The sequence below is a fragment of the Eretmochelys imbricata genome, chromosome 1 (assembly GCF_965152235.1).
Source record: "Eretmochelys imbricata isolate rEreImb1 chromosome 1, rEreImb1.hap1, whole genome shotgun sequence".
In the NCBI taxonomy this organism is placed as follows: Eukaryota; Metazoa; Chordata; order Testudines; family Cheloniidae; genus Eretmochelys; species Eretmochelys imbricata.
Window position 1 is genome coordinate 251,422,073 of NC_135572.1, and position 23,684 is coordinate 251,445,756.

Below are 23,684 nucleotides of genomic sequence, written 5' to 3' on the forward strand. Positions count from 1 at the left end.
AACTCTAAGTCGGGGAGCCTGGCAATTCCTTTACTGTGTTAGGGAAAGGCCGACACTATGTAGCTACTTCATGCAAACAGCCTGCCTTGACATGAGTAACTGGACATGGGTGAGGCCTCATTTCTTGGGAAACAGGATTAAGATGGTAAATGGATCAGCAGGATGGAAGCAGAATGTCCGTACTAGCTAAGATAAGGGGGAACACCCAGGGAACCATCTACAATGGGGAAAATAAGGCTGAAACATAAGATTAGGTAAAGAGTCAGTCGTGCATGGACAGTGCGTGGACAGTGCGTGGGCAGAGCTTGGTTGTACAGGGATTGGTTCCTACAAAGTGACCAAGCCAATCTCAAAATGTGTGATGCAATGTATAGTAAATGTATATAAAGAAAGAGGCTTACTGTGTAACTTATTGGATGTGTGCTATGTCCTATACCTACACCATATGCTTGAGTCTGATCATCTCAGCATTGCTTTGCTGCCAAATAAAGAAACCTGAATGACGAGACTGGAGTCAGACTGAATTATTGGAGAACCGAGTGGAAGATGTCTCGGGGGAAACCTAGAAGTCACCTGCTAAATGACCCAACAGCCATGACCAGGCTGGGGAGCAGAATCATCCAAGGATGAGTGACAAGAGAACTGCTGCTGATCTGTCCCTAAAAGATAAGTAGGAGCAATAATGCAAGTAGAGGAGATAGAAGGGTAATAATATAATTTTGCCAGGTGTGAACAGGTCCCCAAATGCCAACCCAGACACACACTTGCAGTTTACTTGGCCCTGGTTTGAACTGTTCACTTTATAAAGTGAAGATGATCAGGAGGGAGAAGCACAGGAACGCGAAGTCTCCATCAGTCCCCATCCAGCTGTTAGAGGCATGCCCCTGGACATCTCCACAGTCCGACTGAGCTGGGGAAAAAATTCTTACTGACCTTCCGTAACTGTTGTTCTTTGCGATGTGTTACTCATGTCCATTCCATGTTAGCTGTGTGCGTGCACCCCATGCACCGTTGCCAGCGATTTTTCCCTCAGTGCACTCCAGCACCATTTGGTGCTGGGGTAGGAGGGTGGTTTGTGGAATGGACGTGAGCAACACATCTCTAAGAACACCAGTTACAGAAGGTCAGTAGCTGTTTTTTCTTCTTCGAGTGCTTCCTCATGTCCATTCCACGTTAGGTGACTCACAAGCAGTACCTAAGGAGGTGGGCTCAGAGTTCATGGACACGCATTCTGTAACATTGCTCTCCCGAACTTGATGTCATCTTGAGCCTGTTAGGTGATGGTATAGTGGGATCAAGTATCAGAGGGATAGCTGTGTTAGTCTGTGTCCATAAAAACAGCAAGGAGTCTGGTGGCACCTTAAAGACTAACAGATTTATTTGGGCATAGGCTTTCGTGGGTAAAAAATCCACTTCTTCAGATGCATGGAAGAAGTGGGTTTTTTACCCATGAAAGCTTATGTCCAAATAAATCTTTTAGTCTTTAAGGTGCCACCAGACTCCTCGTTGTTGGTAGAGTGGGATGAAAAGGTATGCACTGACGACCAGGTTGCAACCCTGCAGATGTCTTGGATCGGAACCTGGGCCTGAAATGGGGTCTGAGGTCTCATGGAATGAGCTGTCAAAATGGCAAGCAGTGGAACATTCGCCTGCTCATAGCATGCCACAGGAGCATGAGATTCTCTGGGCTGAAACCGGTAGGCCTTTCATCCTCTCTGCTATTACCACACAGTTGTGTGGATCTATGAAACGGTTTAGTCCTCTCGAAGTAGAAGGCGAGGGCATGCCTAACATCCAATGAGTGAAGCCATCATTCTTCTGAATTCTTGAGTGGCTTCGGGAAGAAGACTGAGGCTTGTTTGGTATGGAACTGCGAGATAGACCTTCTGAGGGCTGGTCTACACTAACATTGTAAGTCGAATTAAGTTACGCTAGTTCAGTTACATAAGTTACAGAACTGAAGTTGACGTAACTTAGGTTGACTTACAGTGGTGTCTACACTGCGCTATGTTGATGGGAGATGCTATCCCGTTGACATAGCTTCCACCTCTTGGGGAGGTGGAGTACAGATGTCGACAGGAGAACACTCTGCCATCAACTTAGTATGTCTTCACCAGACCTGCTAAATTGACACCGCTGCATTGATTGCAGCGGTGCCGATTTAGCCGGTAGTGTAGACATGGCCTGACATAGGGCAGAGGAGCCTGCTCCTCCCTGCTTGTTGATGTAGAACATGGCCGTGGTGTTGTCTGTCAGTACTTGAACCACCTTGCCTGTGATCTGGGGAAGAAACACTTGGTAAGTTAAGCAGACCACTCTGAGCTTCCTGACATTCATATGCAGGGAGAGCTCTTCCTGTGACCACAGGCCCAGTGTCCTGAGGGGATCAAGGTGGGCTCCCCAGCCTAGGTCTGAAGCATCCAACACTAGGGACACTGATGGCTGGGGGAGCAACAAAGGGAACACCTGCCATTGCCAACCGGGGTCCTTCGACCAGTCGAGCACCCGGGTGGAACTGTAAGTACTGAGTCCAAGTGGCATCTTTTCAGTGAGTACACTGAAGCTAACCACGCCTGCAGGGGCCGGTGGCGCAGCCTTGCATGCCATACCACATAGGCGCTGACATTTTTCCCAGTGGGTGGTCCACCCTCACTCTGCCCCGAGGCCCTGCCCCACACTGCCTCCTCCCCCGAGGCCCCACCCTCCCTCCACCTCTTTCTGTCCCTGCTCTGCCCCTTCCCTCAAGGTCTCATGCCAGCTGACGAACAGCTGAATGGCAGCCCAGCTGAATGGCTGTGGTTGGTGGATGCTGATCATCCCAACTATTTTTTTCCATGGATGCTTGGAGTCAGTGCCTCACTTGATTCTCTCCTCACTTGTAGCAGTGTAAATCAGGAGCGACCCCAATGAAAACAGCGGAGTTACACTGGTATAAAATTAATGAACCACAGGTGGTTCATCAGCCTGGGAAGCAGTCTAATGAGTGGTGCTGTGGTTCACCAGCAGGTGTAAACCCAATCTGACAAGCCAGAGAAGGCACGTCGGACTGGCAGTGCCAGTAAGAATCTGAAACGCACTTCTTGAATGGAAGAGGGTACTAAGCAGGGGTCAGTCTAGCTGGCATAGCTATACTGGCAAAGGCGCTGTAGTATAAACAAGGCCTGCATTAACCACGTTTTTGGGCAGTTAATTTCCCTTTGTCTTGAGGAAGAGGTGTTAGTGAGGGGGTATGATTGGAGGCCACCCGCGGGAGGGGAATAATCTGCCACTTTAGCTACCAGCTCTGCCCTCCTCCTGGTCCCACCATGCCCACAGTAGGGCTGGAAGGGCCATGGGAAGAAAGGAGGATGGTAACTGATGGGCTGTCTACCAGCTGGAGGCAGCAAGAGGAATAGCAGGGAGCCCCAGACTTTGTATCGACTTCAGGGAGCTAGTGTAAAGGAAGGGGCTCTGCAAAGCCCTCTGCAGTACAGGCATACTGTTGATGTGTGGAATGGCCCATTCAGCTCAGTGGGGTATACTCAGATGAATTAGGATGCTCCAAAGAGATTAACAGTCTAACACAATAGCTCTGGGTGGTGTGAAATGACCCAGTCACCTCAATGGAAGTTCCCCTCCACCTCAGTTTCAGTTGTGGAATACCATTGTTCAAGGTAATCTCACTATGAACATCGGTTTTAGAGCAACTGGAATATTAAAAGCTTCTTCTTACGGGGGGGGGGGGGGAGGGGTGGGCAGGGGGAGAGAACAGTATCTGAGGAACGCCTGAACCAAATTACTCTAAACTTGCACCACTGCCCCTGTTGTGGCGTACCAATATCTTCGATAATCTCATTATGCATGTGGATTTTAGAGTACTATGAAAATTGAAAGAAGCTCATAATGCAGGGGAAGGATATATATTGGGAACCTCTTGATCAAATGGCCTAAATTTGTACCGTAAATTCTACCCCAGTCCCTGAATAGCTTTTGAATCATTGCTTCCCCAAAAGGGAAATGGGTGGTGGAAATTATCCACAATTAATCCCAAGAGAATAATATCAGCATCAGAGCCATACTTTGAGCCCCACGTATGTGTAAAAAAAAAAAAAGTTATAAGTGTAAAATTTGGATGTTACATTATTTTTTTAGTGGAACTGTATCTCACTTAAACGACCTCAAAAATCTTGACTACTAAACCCACCCTGTGGCTATTTTCAAGACAAGGTTTTTTTGAGGGCCTCTTTCCCCAATCAGCTTTCTCTTACCCTAACCTATTCTGTTGTGCTCCCAGCTCTCTGTTCTGTATGTACATGCAATGGTGGAAAGGGACAAATTTTCACACCCAGATCCAGTCTTTCAGCCCCATCAAGTCGGCAGTTACCCTGATTTGGAGAAATTAGGAATATAAAGGATCATTTCATTTTTAAAGGTAATCTGTAAAGGGGCAATAACTGAGACTGTACCTTTGTTTGATTTTCTTCTAATGTGTAAAGAAGGCATGACGATTTGGGGTTGCATGTGGGTTTTTTTTGTTTATATGTTTGTTTTGGGGAGGGAAGATACATTTATGTTGCCTCCTTTTATATTAAAAATCCAGGTCCTGTCTAGCCTGGGGCTCATGCTTTGTCTAGACTAGAGCTGGTGGCCTTGTTATAATTGGAGCTAGTTGATCATAAATGCTAATTATGTTGATAACTGAGGCGCTCCACAAATGTTTGTTCTGGAGCGCACAGTTTTGTGGTTTGCCCAAGGCTGAGCCCCCATGTCCTGATACTGTGCAAATGTTGGTGTCTAGATTAGCATTTACAGTCAATTACTACAGGAGGACAAATGCTAGTCCAGACAAAGCCTACGATAACAGAACTAGTGAAATGATGACATCACAAGAGTCAAGAGACAGAAAACTGAGCAATGGAAAGGGGAAGAGATTTAAAATCACACTTCGAAAAACTCTGTTTTGTCTGATTTTGTTAACACCTATTTAACTTCAGTGACAAATGAGTATTTTATATAAAGGATGCACGGGTGCAAGGGAGGGATGAGAGAGAGAAATTTCCCCCCAGATTTTTACTATCCTGGGGGGCCAGGACAGCTTCCCCTTCCCTGAAAGAGCTGTATCAATGCACTTTAGTCCCCACCTGAACCATCCGCTATTAATTCCATGACCTGCGCTTCTCTTCAGCAAAGTTATGGCAATCAGGCTGAAACAAACTGTATGATGGTTTCCTGATGGGGGCTAAGATGAAAACAATAAACTTGTGAGATGAGCTCACATCACTACACTGCCCCAGCTAACCTTCTCAGCTACCTCTATTGACAACAGATCAAACACTCATCTCAGCTGAACTGGTACAACCCTACAAATCAATGGTAATGAATGAATGAAAATTTGGTCCTATATCCAATTGCTTTAGAAATATCAGCAGGGAGAATTATTCAAACACAACCTTGTGGTGCCGTATTTTCTAACTTTATACAATAAAAGCAACAATCACAAGCCACATTGCCAGTTGTGAGGGATGTTGTCCAACTCTTATAAACACAGTAAAATATATTAAACATTTTATTATAAGTTAAAAATAAATAACAATCAAAAATAAATGTCCATATTCTGAAGCAAACTTGCCTTTCCATTCAGTATTTAAAAATATAGATTTGGGGGGGGTGGGGGACGGAGGGAGGTGGAGCCATTAAAGAATTCCATATTTCCATCGGACAGTTCCAATTTTTCATAGAAATTATAATTCTGATTGGGTGAAAAAAAGTCATATGATTTCTGACAATTTTGTGATATCATGAATCTGAACAGTTACAAAAATGATTATCTTCAGAGTAAACCATTCAACTGAGGTTTTTCCTCAAAGGACTAGCAGCCCTAGTCATAGAATCACCACTTTCAGAGACAGCCATGTCCAGACATCTTTCTCCATTTCCTTGGGGTCATTTTCAAGTCATTGTTGGAGACCTAAAAATGGCCACCATTTCTCTCAGCTTTGACCCTGTAACGACCTTTGATGCTCTCTGCTGATCATTGTCACCATCGTCCTGGCTGAGGAGGACCTTATGGGGCATTCTTTAGAGACCATTAATAGTACTCCTTAAGCGGGCTAGATGGGTGAGTGTTGACTAACAAGAGGCACTGCTCCATCCCTTGCCACAGTGGATGAGAACTTTGCCTCTACAGCCCACCCAGCTTGGGAAGTGAGAGACCAGGACATCAAAGATGCATCTCCCACTTACAGCACTAATGGCAGTGATATGCATCCAACCCAAACATAAATCTTGATTAAAAGAGGGTTTTCACTCATTTTTCAGCATACCCTATAGAAATGATGGGTCTCTAGCAACTTTGGTGATACACAAATGTGCACCCCAAATTTGCCCTCCTTAATTCTGAGTCACATCACAGCTCCTTCTGTGTCACTTCTGCCAATGGGCTTCCACTTCTCTTTCTTCTGCAAGGGGCACAACGGTCCTTCCACTAGCTACGTCTGATCTTTCTCCTGGACTTCCTGCAATCGTTTCTCTAAGCGATCCAGTTTAGCCAGATTCTCCTTCAGCAGCTTACTATTTGGAACCAGTTGTAAAGCTTTCTCGTAATAGTTACGTGCATTGACGTAATCTCCCTATAAAGGGGGGAAAAAGTGTCATTCATATTCTCTGACATTGAAACATCATTGCCTGAGACCAGCAAGATCCATAATGGATGGAGAAAGCAATTTATAAAGTGTGTATGACATGTTTTGAAACAGCAACACTCCACTCACTATTAAATTGATCAACTGTATTTCAGAAGGACTCTCTCTGTGCCTAAATTAGGTCAATAGGGACATGGCAAGAAGCAGATTTAAACAATGCTATAATGTCCAAGTAGAAGATATGTAAAATATGAGTTAAACTAATATCTTTAGGACATTCAGAATAATTATGCTACAGTAATCATACAAGTATGAAATCACATGTCTTGTCACGATATTTCCATCAACTGGTGTCAGTATTATGCATTAGACACCATCATCAAGTGGATTAGGTAAGGTGGAATTTAAAGGGCTGATTCTCAACTGCATAGACTGGAAATACTTATCCAACAGTTTAAAAACACACATTGTAGATTATGGGCTAAGCACAGCTTTGCTAATGAAGGAGCACCCCTTTCAAAAGACGGACTATGCTCCCAGCCTTTCCACCTCCGATGTTTTCCTACTCACTTCTTGAATGATCAACCTTTCTCTGAAGGGAGACAGCCCTTCAGGGTTCCATATTGCTGCTATTTTCCCCTCTGATTTAGTGCTCGATCCAGGTGCCCTCCCCCACCATGTCATACCAAGATCCACTGGATACCTGTGTGATGACAGCCATTTTGACCAACACACCAGGGACTGAACTAGGGCTTTCCAGAGCTAAAGGCACAAATCTCTACAACTTGAGTTAGAGCCAGTATCTCTAGCTGGTGCTGTAACAGACTCGCATCCTCTTTGGATCCAACTCAGCGGGGGGACAAAAAAAGACACACTGAACATGCACTTCTTAGCTGCCTGAAGGCAAGTCCAGCAATGTATTCTGAAGAACAGAAATAGTCCCTTTGCTTGACAGCCAGCAGAAAAGCAAGGGACTTTCCTACCTTGATATGTTCAATCCCTCCCATGTTCATCCATGCCTGAGCTTGATCTGGGTTCAGCTCCACAGCCACTTTATAGCTCTAAATAAATATGAAATGTCTTCAGGTTAAGATGCTTGTGTCCCTGACTAAAAGCCACATTAGGGGTGAAATAACTCCCCCCCCCCACCAATCTCTTTAAAATATGATTGTCTTCTTTCTTGATTTTTCTTACATACAAAATGTGCGTTGTTTCAGAGTCTTAAGTGGAGACAAATGAAGCGACCATTTCCCCAAAGGGCCTATCTGGGGGAATTTGCTTTGTCTGCAGAGTCCTGCAGGGAATCAAGGCAACTTCCAGGATAGTGCATTATCGTCTGCTGATCCTGACCTGCAGGGATGCTCTGCACTTTACAGCTACCTTCTGCACATGGTATTTACCTTATAAGAAAAGCATCTCCATAACTCCACATCAGCATGTATGTGTGCAGGGAGGGAGAGAACATTGGCAAGGTTTTAACATATGAATGGCTACAGCCTTTCTTACAACACAGATACCTGTGTGCAGATTTAATAAGGACCGTAGGTAGCTTCCCCCCTACCCCCTTATTTTGCTTCTACAAAGGTGGAGGGAAATCATTAAAAAAAACTCTGGACTCTGATGATCACTTCTATTTTTGGGACATCATAACTGAGGAGGATTCAAAGAGCATCTGGACATTTATATGGATTACAAGTATACTCAGAGTTCTAATTAATTATAACAGAGAATTTGGACAGGGTGTTAAACCTTATGATTCAGGACTTAAATTTATGATCTCTAATAGCTAGAGAGCTATCCCTTGGCTTCACAAGTAATCTACCAAATTGGAGGGAGACTTTTTTTGTGTAGGAGTATTTCAAAAAGGAAAGGAGGCGGAGAGAACACTGTTGTAACTTTAACTATGGAATTGATACTACCCTTCCATAATCCCAGCTGTCCTATATGGTGACCAGATGAGCTATATAAGTGAATAAGCAGCATGCATGCTCTCTGCTGAATGTTAATTTCAGCTAGTGAGCTCAGTTCTTGAACTATAAACACAGCCGTGTGCTTTAGAGTGGTTGCTTGCTATACCTCAAAAGCCTTGTCAAGAAGGTTTTGTTCTCTTAGCTGATTTCCTTTAGTAAAAAAGAGCTCCGATAGGACTTTTGGATCCTTTGGTTTTAGCTGCAGAGCTTTATCTATAGCTTCAAGGGCCTGCAGAAAGAGAGAGAGGACACAATATTCTATTCTATCCAGGTTCTTCTCCTGTGCCCATCACTATGGTATTGGAGCACATGAGCCACTGAGCAGTACACAGCATCATCACCCTGCGCCCCAGATTTCTGTTTACCTTGAGGACTGTTACCACATTCAGAAATTGAAACTCTAGTAGCTCACAGCCTGATTTTCCAAGGTGCTGACCAGTCCCCGTCAGCTGGAGTCAGTAGAAGCTGAGTACTCAACACCTCTGAAAAAAAACTCAAGCTCTTGGCCTTCAATCCTATTTCTAGACCAGTGTTTCTCAACAACCAGTCCGTGGATTGGCGCTGGTCCCTGAGAGTTTCCTGACACAGTTCAGGAAGGCAGCAAGCTGGCCCCTTGTATCAAAATGTTTGAGAAACACTGACCTAGGTGAATGGAAGCATCAGATAAAGCAATCCAGCTTTACCTGCACAAAGTGTATCAGTCACTGATGTGGCTACATGCCCTTGCTATGCACATCTCAGGATATGATCTAGCCTTTGGCTGTACAGAGATGAAAATTCATCCCAAGCCCTTTGATTGGGTGTATGGGACAGCAGCACACGGAGTTCACTGTACCTTGCTGTAATGCTCCTGCTTGCTGTAGATGGCTGATAAAAGGCGGTAGCATTCTAGACACTTGGCCTCTTCTGTCACAATATGGTTAGTCATTTTTTCAGCTTCCTTTGTTTGTCCCATCATTGCTAAAACCTGTGCCTAGAGATCAATAATAAACAAGAGTTTTCATCCCTTTTTATGACACTCCTCTTTCGTCACACGCTGATGTCAAAAGAGCTGTGAAAACTTAGGCTAGCCTGCTTGGCTGGTAAGATCAGAGTCAATACAGTGGGTCCAGCTACCATGCACTGCTAAGCACGGGACCCAGCATCTAGTCCTGGCATCCTGCTTTCTGGCAAGGCAGAAGGTGGAAGTGTTAATGGCAATGGTTCGGCACCACCTGGAGGACAGAAGGAATGACCGGGCTTTGCTCAATAATATGCCCTGAAGTCAACAAGAAGCAGGCCTGGCTGGCTCTGGAGCAAGTCACTTCTGGTCCTCCTCAGCTAGAAGGGTGGTGGCTACAATATGGGACCTAAAGGTGTGAGAAGACAAAAGAGTGGGAGGGCAATTTTCTGGGCTTCGACACAGATGAGGAAGACCCCTTCCTGCCTCAGGACAAAATTAAAACCAAGACTTGCTCAGTTGCCTGCTCTAGGGAAAGCTCACAGTAATTATCATCCATGTGGAAAGAGTGCCAGGCTGAGGCTGAACCCCCTCAAACCCCCACGCCTTGGATAATATTTCTAAATGCTAACATAACCCTGTCACCAACTTTCTCATCACACACTCACCAGTGCCAGTCGAATCTCCTTGTTTGAAGGCTGCAGTGCTGCGGCTTCCCTGTAAACCTGTAAAGCTTCTTCATACCGCCCTGTGTTGTAATAGAGAGCTCCCAGTGGCGACAGAATTTCTGCCTTCCGCGATACTTTCAACGCTCTACATGTTGGGAAGAACGAAATGGCTTCAGGTGATGCTGGGATTGGAGCGTAAGACAAGAGTGGGATTTGCTGTGGGATTTGCCTTGGAAAGGTTAGTGCTCTGCACTGCCAGATCAGAGCCTAAGGGTTGGTCCCATTCTGACCTTTTGCTCCAAGCCAGCCCAGAAGGGAAGAGCTGTAGAGGCAGCATTCATAGTCCCTGATGGGAGAAGGGAGTGCCCCCACCAGCAATCCAGCTGGCCTGCTAAGGAGCAGAAGGGACAGGTTCGAAGGGAATGGAAATCTGCAGCTGTGGTGCTGGAACTAAGGGTGCTGCCAGAGCCCCTGGCTTGAAGTAGTGTTTATCAACCCAAATACATGGTTTCCGCCTTCAGCACCCACACTGTAAAAATTGTTCCAGAACCACTGGCTGTGGGATGAGGGTGGCAATGCAGGTAAGAAAAGGGAGGTGTTCCAACAAGGAGGCAAAGGAAAGTCCATCCCCTCTTACCCATTGGGAGGAAAATCCCAAAGAAGCTGTTTGTTCAGCACACAGTGCAGTGCTGTATTGCAGAACAGAAGACGCCCTGAAGAAGGCGTGGGTTCTTGGAGGTGTAGGCCTTGGCTCAGGATTGCCTGGCAGTTACATACTCGAATACAGACGTGACAGTCCCTCCCTGGAATGCTTTTAGTGTCATGTGACCAGCATTTACAGTTTACTGATAACAAACCAGAAACCACTGAGCTCATGAACAGAACACCCCTGCAGCTGAAAGTGGCAGAGGATGTCCTGGGGCTGGGCTCAAGAGGACCATAGCAAGGCACTTACTGAACAGTCCAGGCCGGCTGATCGTCAACTGAATCACAGTGCTCTGCGCACCCTCAAAAACCAGCCAGACTCAGCAACAATGGTGAACATGTGTCACTCAGACGGACGGAGCGAGTAAGAAACATTGCACTGGAAGATTAAAATGCTAACAAATCTTCGTAAGGTCTTGTAACAAAGACTGGATGTGGGTGGGGACAAGTGAGGAGTCAGCCTCCCGTCCTGAATCACGGACTCAAAGGGTACATTTACACTGTGATAAAATACCCCTGGCACCAAGTCTCAGAGCCTGGGGTCAGATGGCTCGGGCATGCGGGCTTTGGGCTGCGGGACTACCAGTAGCAGTGTAGATGTTAGGGTTTGGGCTGGAGCCCAGGATCTGAGACCCTCCCCCTTCATGGGATCTCAGAGCCCAGGCTCCAGCCTGATCTCAAACATCTACACTGCAATTTTATAGCTCTGCAGCCCAAGTCACTTGACTTGGGCCAGCTGCAGCCATGCTCCAGGTCTTTTATCACAGTGTAGATGTACCCATAGATTTTAAGGCCAGAAGGGGCCATTGTATTCATCTAGTCTAACCTCCTGCACATCACAGGCCACAGAACCTCACTCAGCCACTCCTGTACTAGGTACTAACCTTTGGCTTAGTTACTGACAACCTCAAATCTTGATTTAAAGACTTCAAGATACAGAGAATCCACCATTTACTCTAGTTCAAACCAGAAAGTGACCCATGCCCCATGCTGCAGATGAAGGTGAAACCCCTGCAGGGTCTCTGCCAGTCTGACCTGGGGAAAATTCCTTCCTGACCCTAATTATGGTGATCAGTTAGAACCTAAGCATGTGGGTGAGACCCACCACCAGATACCAGGGAAAGAATTATCTGTAGTAACTCAGCCCTCCCACTCTAGTGTTCCATCTCCCATTGGAGACATTTGCTAATAGCTGTCATGGGTAAGTCATATGCCATTTTAGGCAACCTCATCATACCATCCCCTCCAATAACTTATCAAGCTCAGTCTTAAAACAAATTAGGTTTTTTGCCCCCACTGCTTCCCTTGGAAAGTTGCTCTAGAATTTCACTCCCCTGATGGTTAAAAACCTGCATCTAATTTTAAGCCTAAACTTATTGATGACCAATCTATATCCTATGCCAACAATGGCCCTTAATTTAAAGAACTCCTCTCCCTTCCTAATGTTTCCCCTTTGATGTTTACTTATAGAGAGCAGTCAGGTCTCCCCTCAGCCTTTGTTTGGTTAGGCTAAACAAGCCAAGCTCCTTAGGTCTCCTCTCATAAGGTGGGTTCTCCATTCCTCAGATCATCCTAGTAGCCCTTCTCTGCACCTGCTCCAGTTTGAACTCATCTTTTGTAAACATGGGAGACCAGAATTGCACACAGTAATCCAGAGGAGGTCTCCCCAGTGCCTTGTATTATGTCAATAACACTTCCCTGTCTCTACTGGAAATACCTCGCCTGATGCATCCTAGGACTGCACTAACCTTTTTTTCATGGCCACATCACATTGGCAGCTCATAGTAATCCTGTGATCACGCAGTACACCTAGGCTTTCTCCTCCTCTGTTGCTTCCAACTGATACATCCCCAGCTTAGAGGGAAAATTCTTGTTGTTAGTCCCTAAGTGCACAACCACTTTGCACTATTAAGTTTCATCCTATTTCTATTACCTACCGTTTGTACCAAGCTTCAGCCTCTTTGTTCTGCCCCAGAGAGCGGTAGAGCCTGCCCAGATTCACCATGGCCACATAATGGTTTGGGCTGAGCCAGATGGCCTGCTGGTAGTGGGACACTGCTCTCTCAGGAGCCCCTGCAAAGCAAAAGACTGTTAGGCTGGTGCCTTAAGGAAGTCTCAAACGTTTCAGCACTAAATCAGGCTTCTGATTCTTTAGAATCATCATCATCAGTTGCAAAATACTCCTTTCATCAGTGTTCAGTGTACTTGGAAGGTGGGAACCATCATGAGAGAGAAATCCGGTCTCATCTCTTCTTGAAATGACGCACAAAGGAAAATTGCCATTCAAATAAAAGAGTAAGGGGAAAATGAGATTTAGGAGCCTAACTTTAGGCACAAATTTACCCAGCTGTAAAGGACAGAGGCTGAAAAAAAATGTAGACAGGACAAACAGCTCCAGTTTTAAAATGATTGTGGCTACTGAGGGAAATAATTTTTTTCTGATAGAAAGTGGGAGCAGCAAGTGGCTACTGGGTTACAAGCAGTAGTTGAAAGGACAGTTAGGCTCACAGAATGGGAACAGAGAGAAGTCGTCTCTCAAATCCAGGTAATCTGGAATAAGAAAAATAGTAACTAAAAACTAATTTGACAATAAATATAGTCAAAACTTAGAGAAAGGGTATTTCAATCCTACCCCTACAGTGTTATTACTTCTTTCCACTCAGAATTACTGTTGTGAAGGCTAAACGGGACAACCATGCATTTTTAATATTTGGAAAAAAAGATTCAAATCCAGCAGCCATACACAAATAATAATAACCTACTCCGCAGTTTGCAACAATGGCAGGCTACTGATTCCCTTTTGGGTGGCTGAGGGCACACACAGACTTTGCACTCAGGACTCAAAAGGCACCTGGGGCAGACTCCAACAGATCACTAATCCCCACGCTGGTGTAGTTATTTTCAGGGTTTAGAATGTATTGGTAGAAAATGCTTGTTTTGTAGAATATAATCAAGATGTCTATGCTTCAGAGGAACCATTGGGTGGCACTGTGTCACTGCATTTTACCTATCTACACACAAAATAACAAATGTGATTCTGAAATCCACCAGATCAGACACAAATACAAAATAAAATATTGTGCAAGTCACTTGAAAAACTATAATCATTCTTCTGCACCTCACGTTTTAAAAAAATGCTGAAGTTCATTCTGTGCTGAAGAAAGGTACCAGATTGCTAGTCCTGGGAGTGAATTTGTCTTTAGAATAATTTTACGTACAGCCTCTCATACTGAAGGATCTCACCATACTTTACGCACATACACATTGCATATTAACTACAAAATAAGCATAGGCATAGTTGCAATCACCAACATCCCAGCAATGCAAATATGAAAACTTCAGTAGATGTTAACTCAGCGATGTTGCATATCTTGGGCCAGTTTCTCAGCTGGTGTAAATCACCGTAGCGTGAACGGTCTATTTGCAGCTGCTGAAGATCTGTCCCTTCATATGTTTTATGACAAATCATTTCACAGCAAACAGCAATATATTAAACTATATTTTTAGCCAGAAAAAAACAGTACACATGTGCAACAGGGCTAGAACCTAAACTTAGTCACAAAAAGGCAGGGAATACCTATCTATACAACATAGAACATTACATTAACACTTTTTTCTATTCTATTTCCTTGAATTTTTAAAGGAAAGCAAGAGAGAAACCCATAATGAGAATGATAAGCACTTAAAATACCTCAAAGCCAGCAGAGGACATAACCCTTCAGGGTAGAATATTCAGTGATGGCCTAACACTGCCCCCATTGATGAGCAGATGAACAATGAATGCTTTAGAAGATCCCATCTTTGAAGTGCCTTAATATTTACAGTGGAGTAAGCACTTAACCCACAGCTAATGAGAGAACTTAAGTCTTTAAGGCCAACTAATGCCTACATATTAGGTGCACCTTTAATAGGTACACACTTACGCAGGAGGGCGGAGTGCATCTCATTATCGGTATGCCCACTGAGGGCTTCTCTTCACTGCAGAGATAACATGAGTTTTAACTTTAGTGTTGTCCCTAACTTGAGCCCTATATACACACAAAAAGCTGTAGCTTAAGGGCAGTGGTGCTTCTAATTTGAATTAGCTGACCCAGGAAGGAGAATTCAAATTAGCGCATCTCATCAACTGCTAATCCAATCACGCTATGCAGCTTGCATGTTATTTGAAGCATGGCCACTGTCACTCAAGGTAGGCTAACTGGAGAGGAGTAATCTTGAGGGTAGATTGCTCAAATTAACTTTCAGTGACTTAACATCGGTGACTTAATACAATTTTCCATTGCATAAGTGCAGTAGCCATTTTTCAAACATTCATAACTTTATTGTCCAGTTGTCTTCAGACTTGGTCATGCCCTCAAAAGGATTATTTACATTTCAAGTTTCAAAATTCAGCCTTTTTTTTTTTTTTTTTAAAGTTATGTGTGGGGGAAACTGTATGGCAACAGAACAGGAACAAATTACCCTTTCCCTTTGCAGAACGAACAAGTGCAAAGGGAAATGGATTCGTGCTAAATTGAAATGGAACCTCAAGAATGGAATAGGGCATCTTGGCAGCTTCACACAACAGTTTAGGACTAGAAGGGAAGTTTGAACTTTGTCAAGACACAAGGGTAAAATCTCTACTTCTGCCTTTAACACACTGATTTCTTTCATGGCCCCACATATTCAGGGCTTTTGTTTTCTACTGGCAGCAGTACAGTGCCCACTAACCTCAGACAAGAGTGAGGGATCTGTACCAACTCAGAAGGAAGAGTGCCACCTGCAAAATCACAAACACCACTTCTTCTCGATCCTGGCTTTCCAAGGACTCCCTTCCAAGTACTAACGGAGTCTGCCCCTCTTTAACTTTAGATGTGAAAACAGCATAGCCTGAAGCACAGAATGGGTATCGGCTATGTCTGCAGTACTTCATCAATGTCTCAACCCAGTTCTGCAGGGACCACCTCTAGTAGCGAGAGGGTAGTTTCTGTGTCTGTCAAAACTTGGACTTGCTTCTAAAACTGCCAATAAAAGGTGCCAGTTGGGGTGGTGATTTTTATTATGTGGATGCCAGGAACTGCCTGGGGCCATGGAAGCTGGATTTGAACCAATAGCATAGAAGTGAAAGGCTCTGTATCCCATTACCAATCCGCTGAGAAATCCATTCTCCCCACAAGAGTCGTAAGTTTTTGTTTTGCCAAATGATGGTAGTGTCAAAGCTTTGTTTATTTTAAAGCAGTGGCATTCAGCTTCTTTGTCACTGAGCAGAGTCACAAACAGCCACAAAAGTGACATGGGTGTGTCTGTCTGTCTCTCTGTGGCTTTGAGTGGTCATGCGTTCCTGGGGATCGTCAGGCCACTGTGTGATGCATTGCTCATCCTTGAGAATATAGCTGCAGGCACTGGTATGGCGAGACAAATGTGGCAGGAAACACACTGAGAATCACTGCTGTACAGTGTTAGCATTTGTTACAAATCTCTTCAAACCTCAGCATTGTGGTCAGTCTCAAGAGAGCAGGGACAGTCTGTATTTATTAGGAGTTTTACAAGCTACAATGTAAGTGTGTCCATCCTCTGCTCTGGGAGCCCTTGACAATCTTTAAAAAATACACTACTAAATAAACCAGACCCACTCAAGACAGCAAATAAGCCAGCAACATAAATCTGCTAGCTCCATCTCACTTACCAGTATCAACTAAGAAAACACCATAGTTATTATGCAGATCAGAGCTCTCTGGACAATTCTCTATCCCAGCCTGATAAACCTCCTGGGCTTCTTTAAATTGTTCCTTAAACAAAGGAAGATTTGTTATTTGTGGTAACACCAGCTTTGTTACTGCATACAGATATTTCATGGAAATGCCTTGTTATCATCACATACAACTTCAACAGTCCATGTCATTTCATCTCGGTATTCAGGGGCTGTGCACATAGGGTGAACTCTTGTTCCCTATTAAAATCAATGGGAGTTACTCCATTGACTTCAGTGGGGCTAGGATTTCACTCACAGAGTCAATGTTTGCCAACTGTTACCTCACAGAGGTACTAGCAATTACCTCCACTTCCCCATACATTAACAACAGGAGATAGCTTTGGTAACTGTGTCACAATTGCTGGTAAATGTTGCCAAACAGCAATTATTCACTCAGTTCCAGCCCTGAGTGGTTGTCCTGGTGTCAGGGGCATGCACAAAGTGGGGGCGGGGGTGGGGGGAAGCAGGGGCACCACCCCTGTGTGTTCCTGCAGCCCCGGGGAGGGAGGAAGCAACAGGGCGTCTGGCTGCCAGCAGAGCTCCTCCTCCCCCGAAAGCTGCAGCTTCTCCTTCCCTGCTGTTGGAGTCCCTGGTGTTGCCTCTGCCGCCAGCCCCTGACTCACCTCAGCAGACATCTGCAAAGCAGGCAGCAACACTGGGACTCCAGCAGCAGGGAAGGAGAAGCTGCAGGCTGCAGCTGTAGGGTTGTGGGGACGACCCTGCAGCCAGCCACCCTGCTGCTTCCTCCCTTCCCTGGGCTGCAGGGGGAGTGGCTGCCTCCTCGCCGCCAGAGGCCTCCAGAGAAATGGGGGTTGGGCATGTGAAACTTTCATTTGTGTGTGTTTAACGTGCCCCTCCAAAAGTATTCTAATTTAAATTCCTGCACACGCCCCTGCAGTGCCTGGTGTGGATTGTTGAATAAAATGGGTTCCAAGGTGTAAGGCAGCGATACGCAGACCCCAGTGGCTCAGGAGACAAATTAGCAATCAACATTACCCCAAAGAGCCACAATAGTGTGAATTCATTTACTACAGTACAATTCATATTTCAACAGCAGGGTAGGGGAAATATTTAGTTTTTATACATAGAATTCTCACAGCAAATAAGTGAATAATTTAGTGCAAGTTGATAACTTAATTGGTTAATAATATAGTAAAAGCACCCTGATTGGTTAATAACTTAGACCGGTTAACAATTAAATCACACAGTGTTTTAATATCATGTGCTGCAAAGAGCTACAGGAGACACATTAAAGAGCCACTTGTGGCTCGTGAGTTGCAGTCTGAGTATCACTGGTCTAAGGCATGATCTATACCTAAAATGTAAGTCGCTCTAGCTACATTGCTCAGGGCTATGAAACAATTCAGACCCTGTGTGATGCAGTGAGGTTGACCTAACCCCCACGGTAGATGCAGCTAGATTGATGGAAGAATGTTTCCAATGACCTAGCTACTGCCTCGAGGAGAGTCAGACTACCTACATCAACTGAAAAAAACCTTCCATCGACGCAGGGAGTGTCTGGACTATAGTGGCACAACTAGAGAACCGTAGCTGCGCGGCTGCAGCCTCTATTGTAGGTAGACACACCCTAAGGCTGCTCTAAGTTATTGTTGAATACATGCTGCTATCCTGTCTGCACACCCCTGCACTACATTAACAGGATCAAATGAGCCCAAAGGAGCATTTGCAGCTCCCCATAGATTTCAATGGGATCTGTGGGTGTTCAGCACTTCCGGAAGATCAGGCTATAATTCTTTGTTTTGTAATGCACCTGGCGACACCCTGCGTACGAAAGGCACGCTGTTACCCACCTTCTAGCTACTGTGAATTTCATGAGTATGCAGCCAGACACTATGAGGAGAATAAGGTCTTTAATTCTGATCGAATAGCAGTTATCAGGTTTCCCACTTCCCACAGTCCAGCTGGTATGAGAAAACTACCTGCTTGCTCATACATAAGAGTGTTAAAGAATTACTGTTTTTTCTCTCCCCTCTCAGTTCATACATTTGCTGTGGGTGATATTATTTAATGCTTGTGAAAGGGAAGCATTTTAATGGTGAGAGCCAAACATGGTGCAGATAGATGTTGTGCAAATTTCTGCCACCCGCTCTGTTGCTGTTCCTGCACCTTAAAAATCTGGAACAACCCTGCAATGACAGACCAGGGCCTCTTCCTGAGACTCCCAAATGAGATCAGCTGTTTGATAATCTTGTGAGACCACCAAGAGGGATTTTCACAACCAGGATTTGAATCTAAGTTTAAAATAGCAAAAGGCTATTAACCCACTGCACCACTTTAGTCCCAATCAATTATATAATATATATTTGCAAATAACTGATTATGCTTTGTTACAAGGATCTTTAAACCAAGATACTCAAAAATGACCAGCCATTTTGGGTGCCCCAGTTGACACACTCTAAAAGGAGCCTGATTCTGGGTGCTCAGGACTTTTCAGAATGAGGCCGCTGTAGACTGCCAAGTTGGGCACTGGAAAATGTTGGCTGTAGTATCTTCTCACAGCGGAATTTCCTAATACCTGGAGTGGACCAGAATGTTTTTGCTTCTTGACACAGATTCAAATTCTCCTCTCAGTCGTTACACCAGTGAATCCCAGAGCTTATTCACTGGACTTACTCTGGATCTAGAGTGGTGTAACTGAGAGCAGAATATGGCCCACACATTTTTTTTAAATGCACCAGCTCGTCTCTTCATATTCATTTAAGAAATGGGAAGCTGAAATTAATGGCATTTGAAAAAAATATGACTTGATGAAAGCAAATGGCTGTCATAGTTAAGTGCTTTCACATTTACCAGCAAAAAAGATAGGGTGTGATAACACACAGAAACATTCTTAAACATGTTCAGTTTGCATATCCCTATATGGAATTACCACCCCCTTGTATTCTACCAGGGAAAATAAGAAGTACAGTTAGCATCATGAATTCTTAACTAAAACAAAGGGCAGCTTTCGGAGAAAATCCTCTGTTAGGACTTGTCTACCCTTAAAACGCTACAGCACACAACTGCACTGCTGCAGTGCTTCAGTATAGATACTCTGTACGCCGATGGATTGATGAATTCGTCAAGATTTTTATGAGATTTAAACACAACATTTCTGGGAGCTTTTAATTTGCCTTCTCAGCCTGTAGGGTGAGTTCAGGTCACATTTTCTGGCTTTTCTCTGCAACCACAAGGGCTAGAAATCTCCTTGTGAAAAAGAAAAAAGTGGAGATTCTCACAAAACAACTTGACTCCGGAAGCTGAAGTCTGAAGAAGAAACATCAAATATCATGAGTCGCAGGATAAAACCAGGAGAGTTGGCAATCCTGCGGAGACCGGAGTAAATCAGCACAAACTCCAGTGAAGGCAGTAGAGTTGCATCACTGTAAAACTGGTGATATCACACTTTCTGAGATCACAACCATTTCCATGGCAACATATTAGCATGGCACAAACAACCAGCTGCAACTGAGACCAAGCAGGGGGAGGAGTTGGGCTCTCAGTGAGAGAGGCATCTTTGCTTAATGTCGCAAATATCTTCATAAACAGCAAAGGGAACATAGGAAGCTTTGACCAAGTGAAACTGTGTGTTGTGTAAGTGTTCTCCTGTTGAGTCTGCTCTAGTTTGAAAGTCACCTTGTAAGGGACTAGAAGACATTGAATTATGGCAGTCTGTACTAAATCCCTTGAGCATGAGACTTTCTTCTTAAGAGCATCTTTTACAACTCCAGGAGCAAAGTAACTTTCAGGCCTATTTCAAATTCATAGCTCTCAAATTACTGGGGAACATACTGTGTAGGACCAAGGCAATCAAGATGCCATCTCACTGTGTCGCTCCCACCTGCTCTTGCCTTCTTTAGCCATCACGCACCACCTCAGAGACAGTAGTTTGTCAGAAGCATGGTTATTTCATGAGAGCTAATTAAGTGTGCAACTTCTAGTAACTCCAACCCCCTTTTCAGACATGTGCGAGATAAAATTCTTGTAATACTCCCTCCCCCACAGCTAGACACCATTTTTTTAAAAAAAAATTGTTACTGGGATAAGTTTTGCATATTGTGTGTTAAAAGTATCCAACAATGCAAAAATGTGTGTTCCAAACTATGCTCCAAATAGAAAGAACAAAGGCCATGAACTTAATTCCTTTTAAGAACTACAAATAATACATTTCTTTAAAAGGAAGAAATCAGACTGCAACTGAAAAATGAGTTCTAATTTCTCCTTCCCAACACATATATCATCAGGCCAATGCTGGCAGAATTTCCTGTACTGTATTCCTCAAGGAGCTTTGCACAGTTAGGGTCTGACTCTGCAGCCCTTAATCATGTGGAATAGAACTTACTTGAATGAGCAGTCCCATGGAAGTCAACAGGTCTGTTTCTGTAAGCGGTACGCAGTACAAGGACTGCAGAGTCAACTATTAATCTTGTGTGGTTTGAAATGTGGAGGTGTTAAGAAGCTAAAGGAAGTTGTTACCATCTGGGGAAACGGTACAGACCATCTTTTTTTTCCTCCACTTAGTCAACAACCCACAAGAGGATGGACAAACTGTGTGTGGAGTAGATCTATTATTAGTGGACTTTGCATTTCTAAGTCAAGGGAACTACAGCTAAGCACATTTCCTTTGGACATACGGCCTTACAACACTATATTGTTTAATTGTCCTGACAATCTTATGACCAGTACTTCTAATCATTCAGCCTCCTTTTCTGTACGCTTTATGGTACAGTCTTTAATTGCATGGTCACAAGCTACTTTTTCCACAGGACCCCTGCTTTATTCAGTGCACAGGATGGACCTGCCCTAGGGATGAATGAGGACTGTAGAGAGAAGGAAATTGTCGTCTGTTGGACCCTTGCCTTATTTGTTGCAGAAGTTGGAAGGTGTGTAGTGAATGAGGCAGGGGATTGTAGGAAGAGAAAGGACAGTCTCATGGTTAAGGCAGTTGAATGCTGACTTGGGAATTATATTCTAGTCCTGTCTCTGCCACAGAGTTTATATGTGATGCTAAAGTCACTGAAACCCAACTTTTCACAGGTGGACACTGATTGCGTGTTCTCATTTTCGGAGAGTCCAACTTAAGATCCTGGGATCTGATTTGCAGAACCGCTGAGCACTCTCAGTTGCAAGTGAAATCAATGAGAGCTGCATTTTGAACATACAAAGTGCTATGTGATGCTATGTTCTCTAAAAAATCAGGTCCTGAATGTCTCAAATTCGGCACCCAAAATTACTGGATACTTTTGACCTTAATCTCTTTGTGCCTCAGCTCCCCCTCTGTAAAATGGGGATAAAACCCACTCATGTCACAGGAGTATTTTGAAAAAAAAGTAAATATTTGTGAAACACTCAGATATTATAGTGATAAGCGCAGCAGAAAAGCCCAGGAGGAAATTAATAATTTCTGTCTTCAGAATGGGGTTTGAACAATGTGCAGTAAGCAGGCCTAGAACCACATATTGAGGAGAAAACAAAACACTGAACAACTGTGCATTAAGTGAAGACTATCCATCCTGCACATTGAGTGAGGCAGCGGTCTTGTGTAAAAACAGTACGCGATCACATAATTAAAGACTGAATCATAATGCATATGAAGAAGGGGGACCGAATTAAGATTGCCCAAGCAAGCTTAATTCTGGCACTTCCTAACTTTTGAGTGCTTGACTTTGCACCCTTAATAATGTTCTTTTAAACACTGTGTTTTTTGTATGTAATGTATTGTATAGTTTGCCTATTATCACACTCTAGGTGCGCTATGTAATAGATCATGATTTCTCTATAGCTTCAATAACTTGAAAAGCTTTCCGATTACATTAAAAGAGTTCACATTGTACTAACATAACCTCAAATCAGCTCCATCAAATTACTATCTCAAAGTGGGTTTGCCATTCTGAAGCAATTTATTCTAAAATACACCAGCTGTCATACCCAGATATTCACAGAATTACATTTTTAAAAACAGATATATGATAGGGATGGGACAGGTCAGGGATGCAACCCCATGCTTTGGATGTCCCTAAACCTTCAGCTGCCAGAATCTGGGACAGGATGACAGAGGATGGATCACTTGAAATTGCCCTGTTCTGTTCATTCCCTCTGAAGTATCTGGCATTGACCACCGTCAGAAGACAGGATGCTGGGCTGGATGGACCATCGGTCCGACCCAGAATGGCTGTTCTCATGTATTGGTGAGAGAGTTTTTATTGTATTCAGACAAAAATTAGGCATGTCAAAAGGTAACATCAATGCATCATGCATAGAAGGAATGAGCTACCCAAGTGTAAATGTTACTGGTTACCTGTTCAGCCAACAGAGAAGCAAGACTTGAGTAAGCATCGGCAAACTCTGGACCATATTTTATGGAATCTCTCAATAAGAACACAGCTTCCTCTTTCTTCCCTTGGGACCTGCAAGTCATAAAAGAAACAAAGTTCTTTTAACAACATGTTTAGGTCACCTATAGATTAAATACTTCAAAAAGACTTCAAAGTCCCTGTCTTGTTCTTTTCAACAAAGACTAACTAATTAACTCTGGCCTTCTATCCACAGTCTAGGTAACCAGAATCTCCTGAGGCAGTATAAAATTCCATAGCCTCTCTGTCAGCGGGAGGAGGAAAAGTCAAGAACTGAAGTTATTGGATACATGGTAAGTTTGTACCTTGGCACCTGCAGATTCCTTGTATGGATTTCTAGAGCTTGCTGTGAAATATACAAGTTCAACACAAAGATTCTTCTCCGTCTACAGCACTTCTCTATATATTTGGGGTGGGGGGAGGCAGGGGAGATGACCAATATGTGCCATTGGGGGGAGCAAGGGAAAGGGCAGAATGAGGGCAGTAACTTCACAAGACGTTACTGAGCATGCTCAGTCTGTGTGAGCAGCAAAAATGAAGGCACATGACCCCACATGCCCTCCTCCCCTGCAACACGTTGCCTATAGTGGGACCTGTTTTCACAGTAATTGCTGACATCAGCTGGACAAACCTACCAGGAAACTCTCAGAGTGATTTGAGAAGAGATAAGAGAATCCCTTTAAGAAATGGTAATGTG

At 44.0% G+C, this 23,684-nt stretch overlaps 1 protein-coding gene across 3 annotated transcripts in view; it reads right to left on the minus strand.

Moving 5' to 3' along the window:
- Window positions 1–3,766: 3,766 nt before the first annotated feature.
- Window positions 3,767–23,684, minus strand: part of TMTC1 (transmembrane O-mannosyltransferase targeting cadherins 1) — a 172,703-nt gene continuing 152,785 nt past the window's right edge. For 2 of the 3 annotated variants that reach the window (XM_077827630.1, XM_077827617.1), the window contains 8 exons: window positions 22,933–23,041; window positions 16,569–16,671; window positions 12,841–12,976; window positions 10,199–10,343; window positions 9,426–9,563; window positions 8,697–8,819; window positions 7,604–7,681; window positions 3,767–6,608 (listed from right to left, as the gene is read on the minus strand). In XM_077827630.1, coding sequence (XP_077683756.1) covers window positions 6,468–6,608; window positions 7,604–7,681; window positions 8,697–8,819; window positions 9,426–9,563; window positions 10,199–10,343; window positions 12,841–12,976; window positions 16,569–16,671; window positions 22,933–23,041 — 973 coding nt within the window. In that variant the 3' untranslated portion in view covers window positions 3,767–6,467. The remainder of the gene's footprint in view (window positions 6,609–7,603; window positions 7,682–8,696; window positions 8,820–9,425; window positions 9,564–10,198; window positions 10,344–12,840; window positions 12,977–16,568; window positions 16,672–22,932; window positions 23,042–23,684) is intronic. The other variant, XM_077827624.1, reaches the window with a different exon arrangement.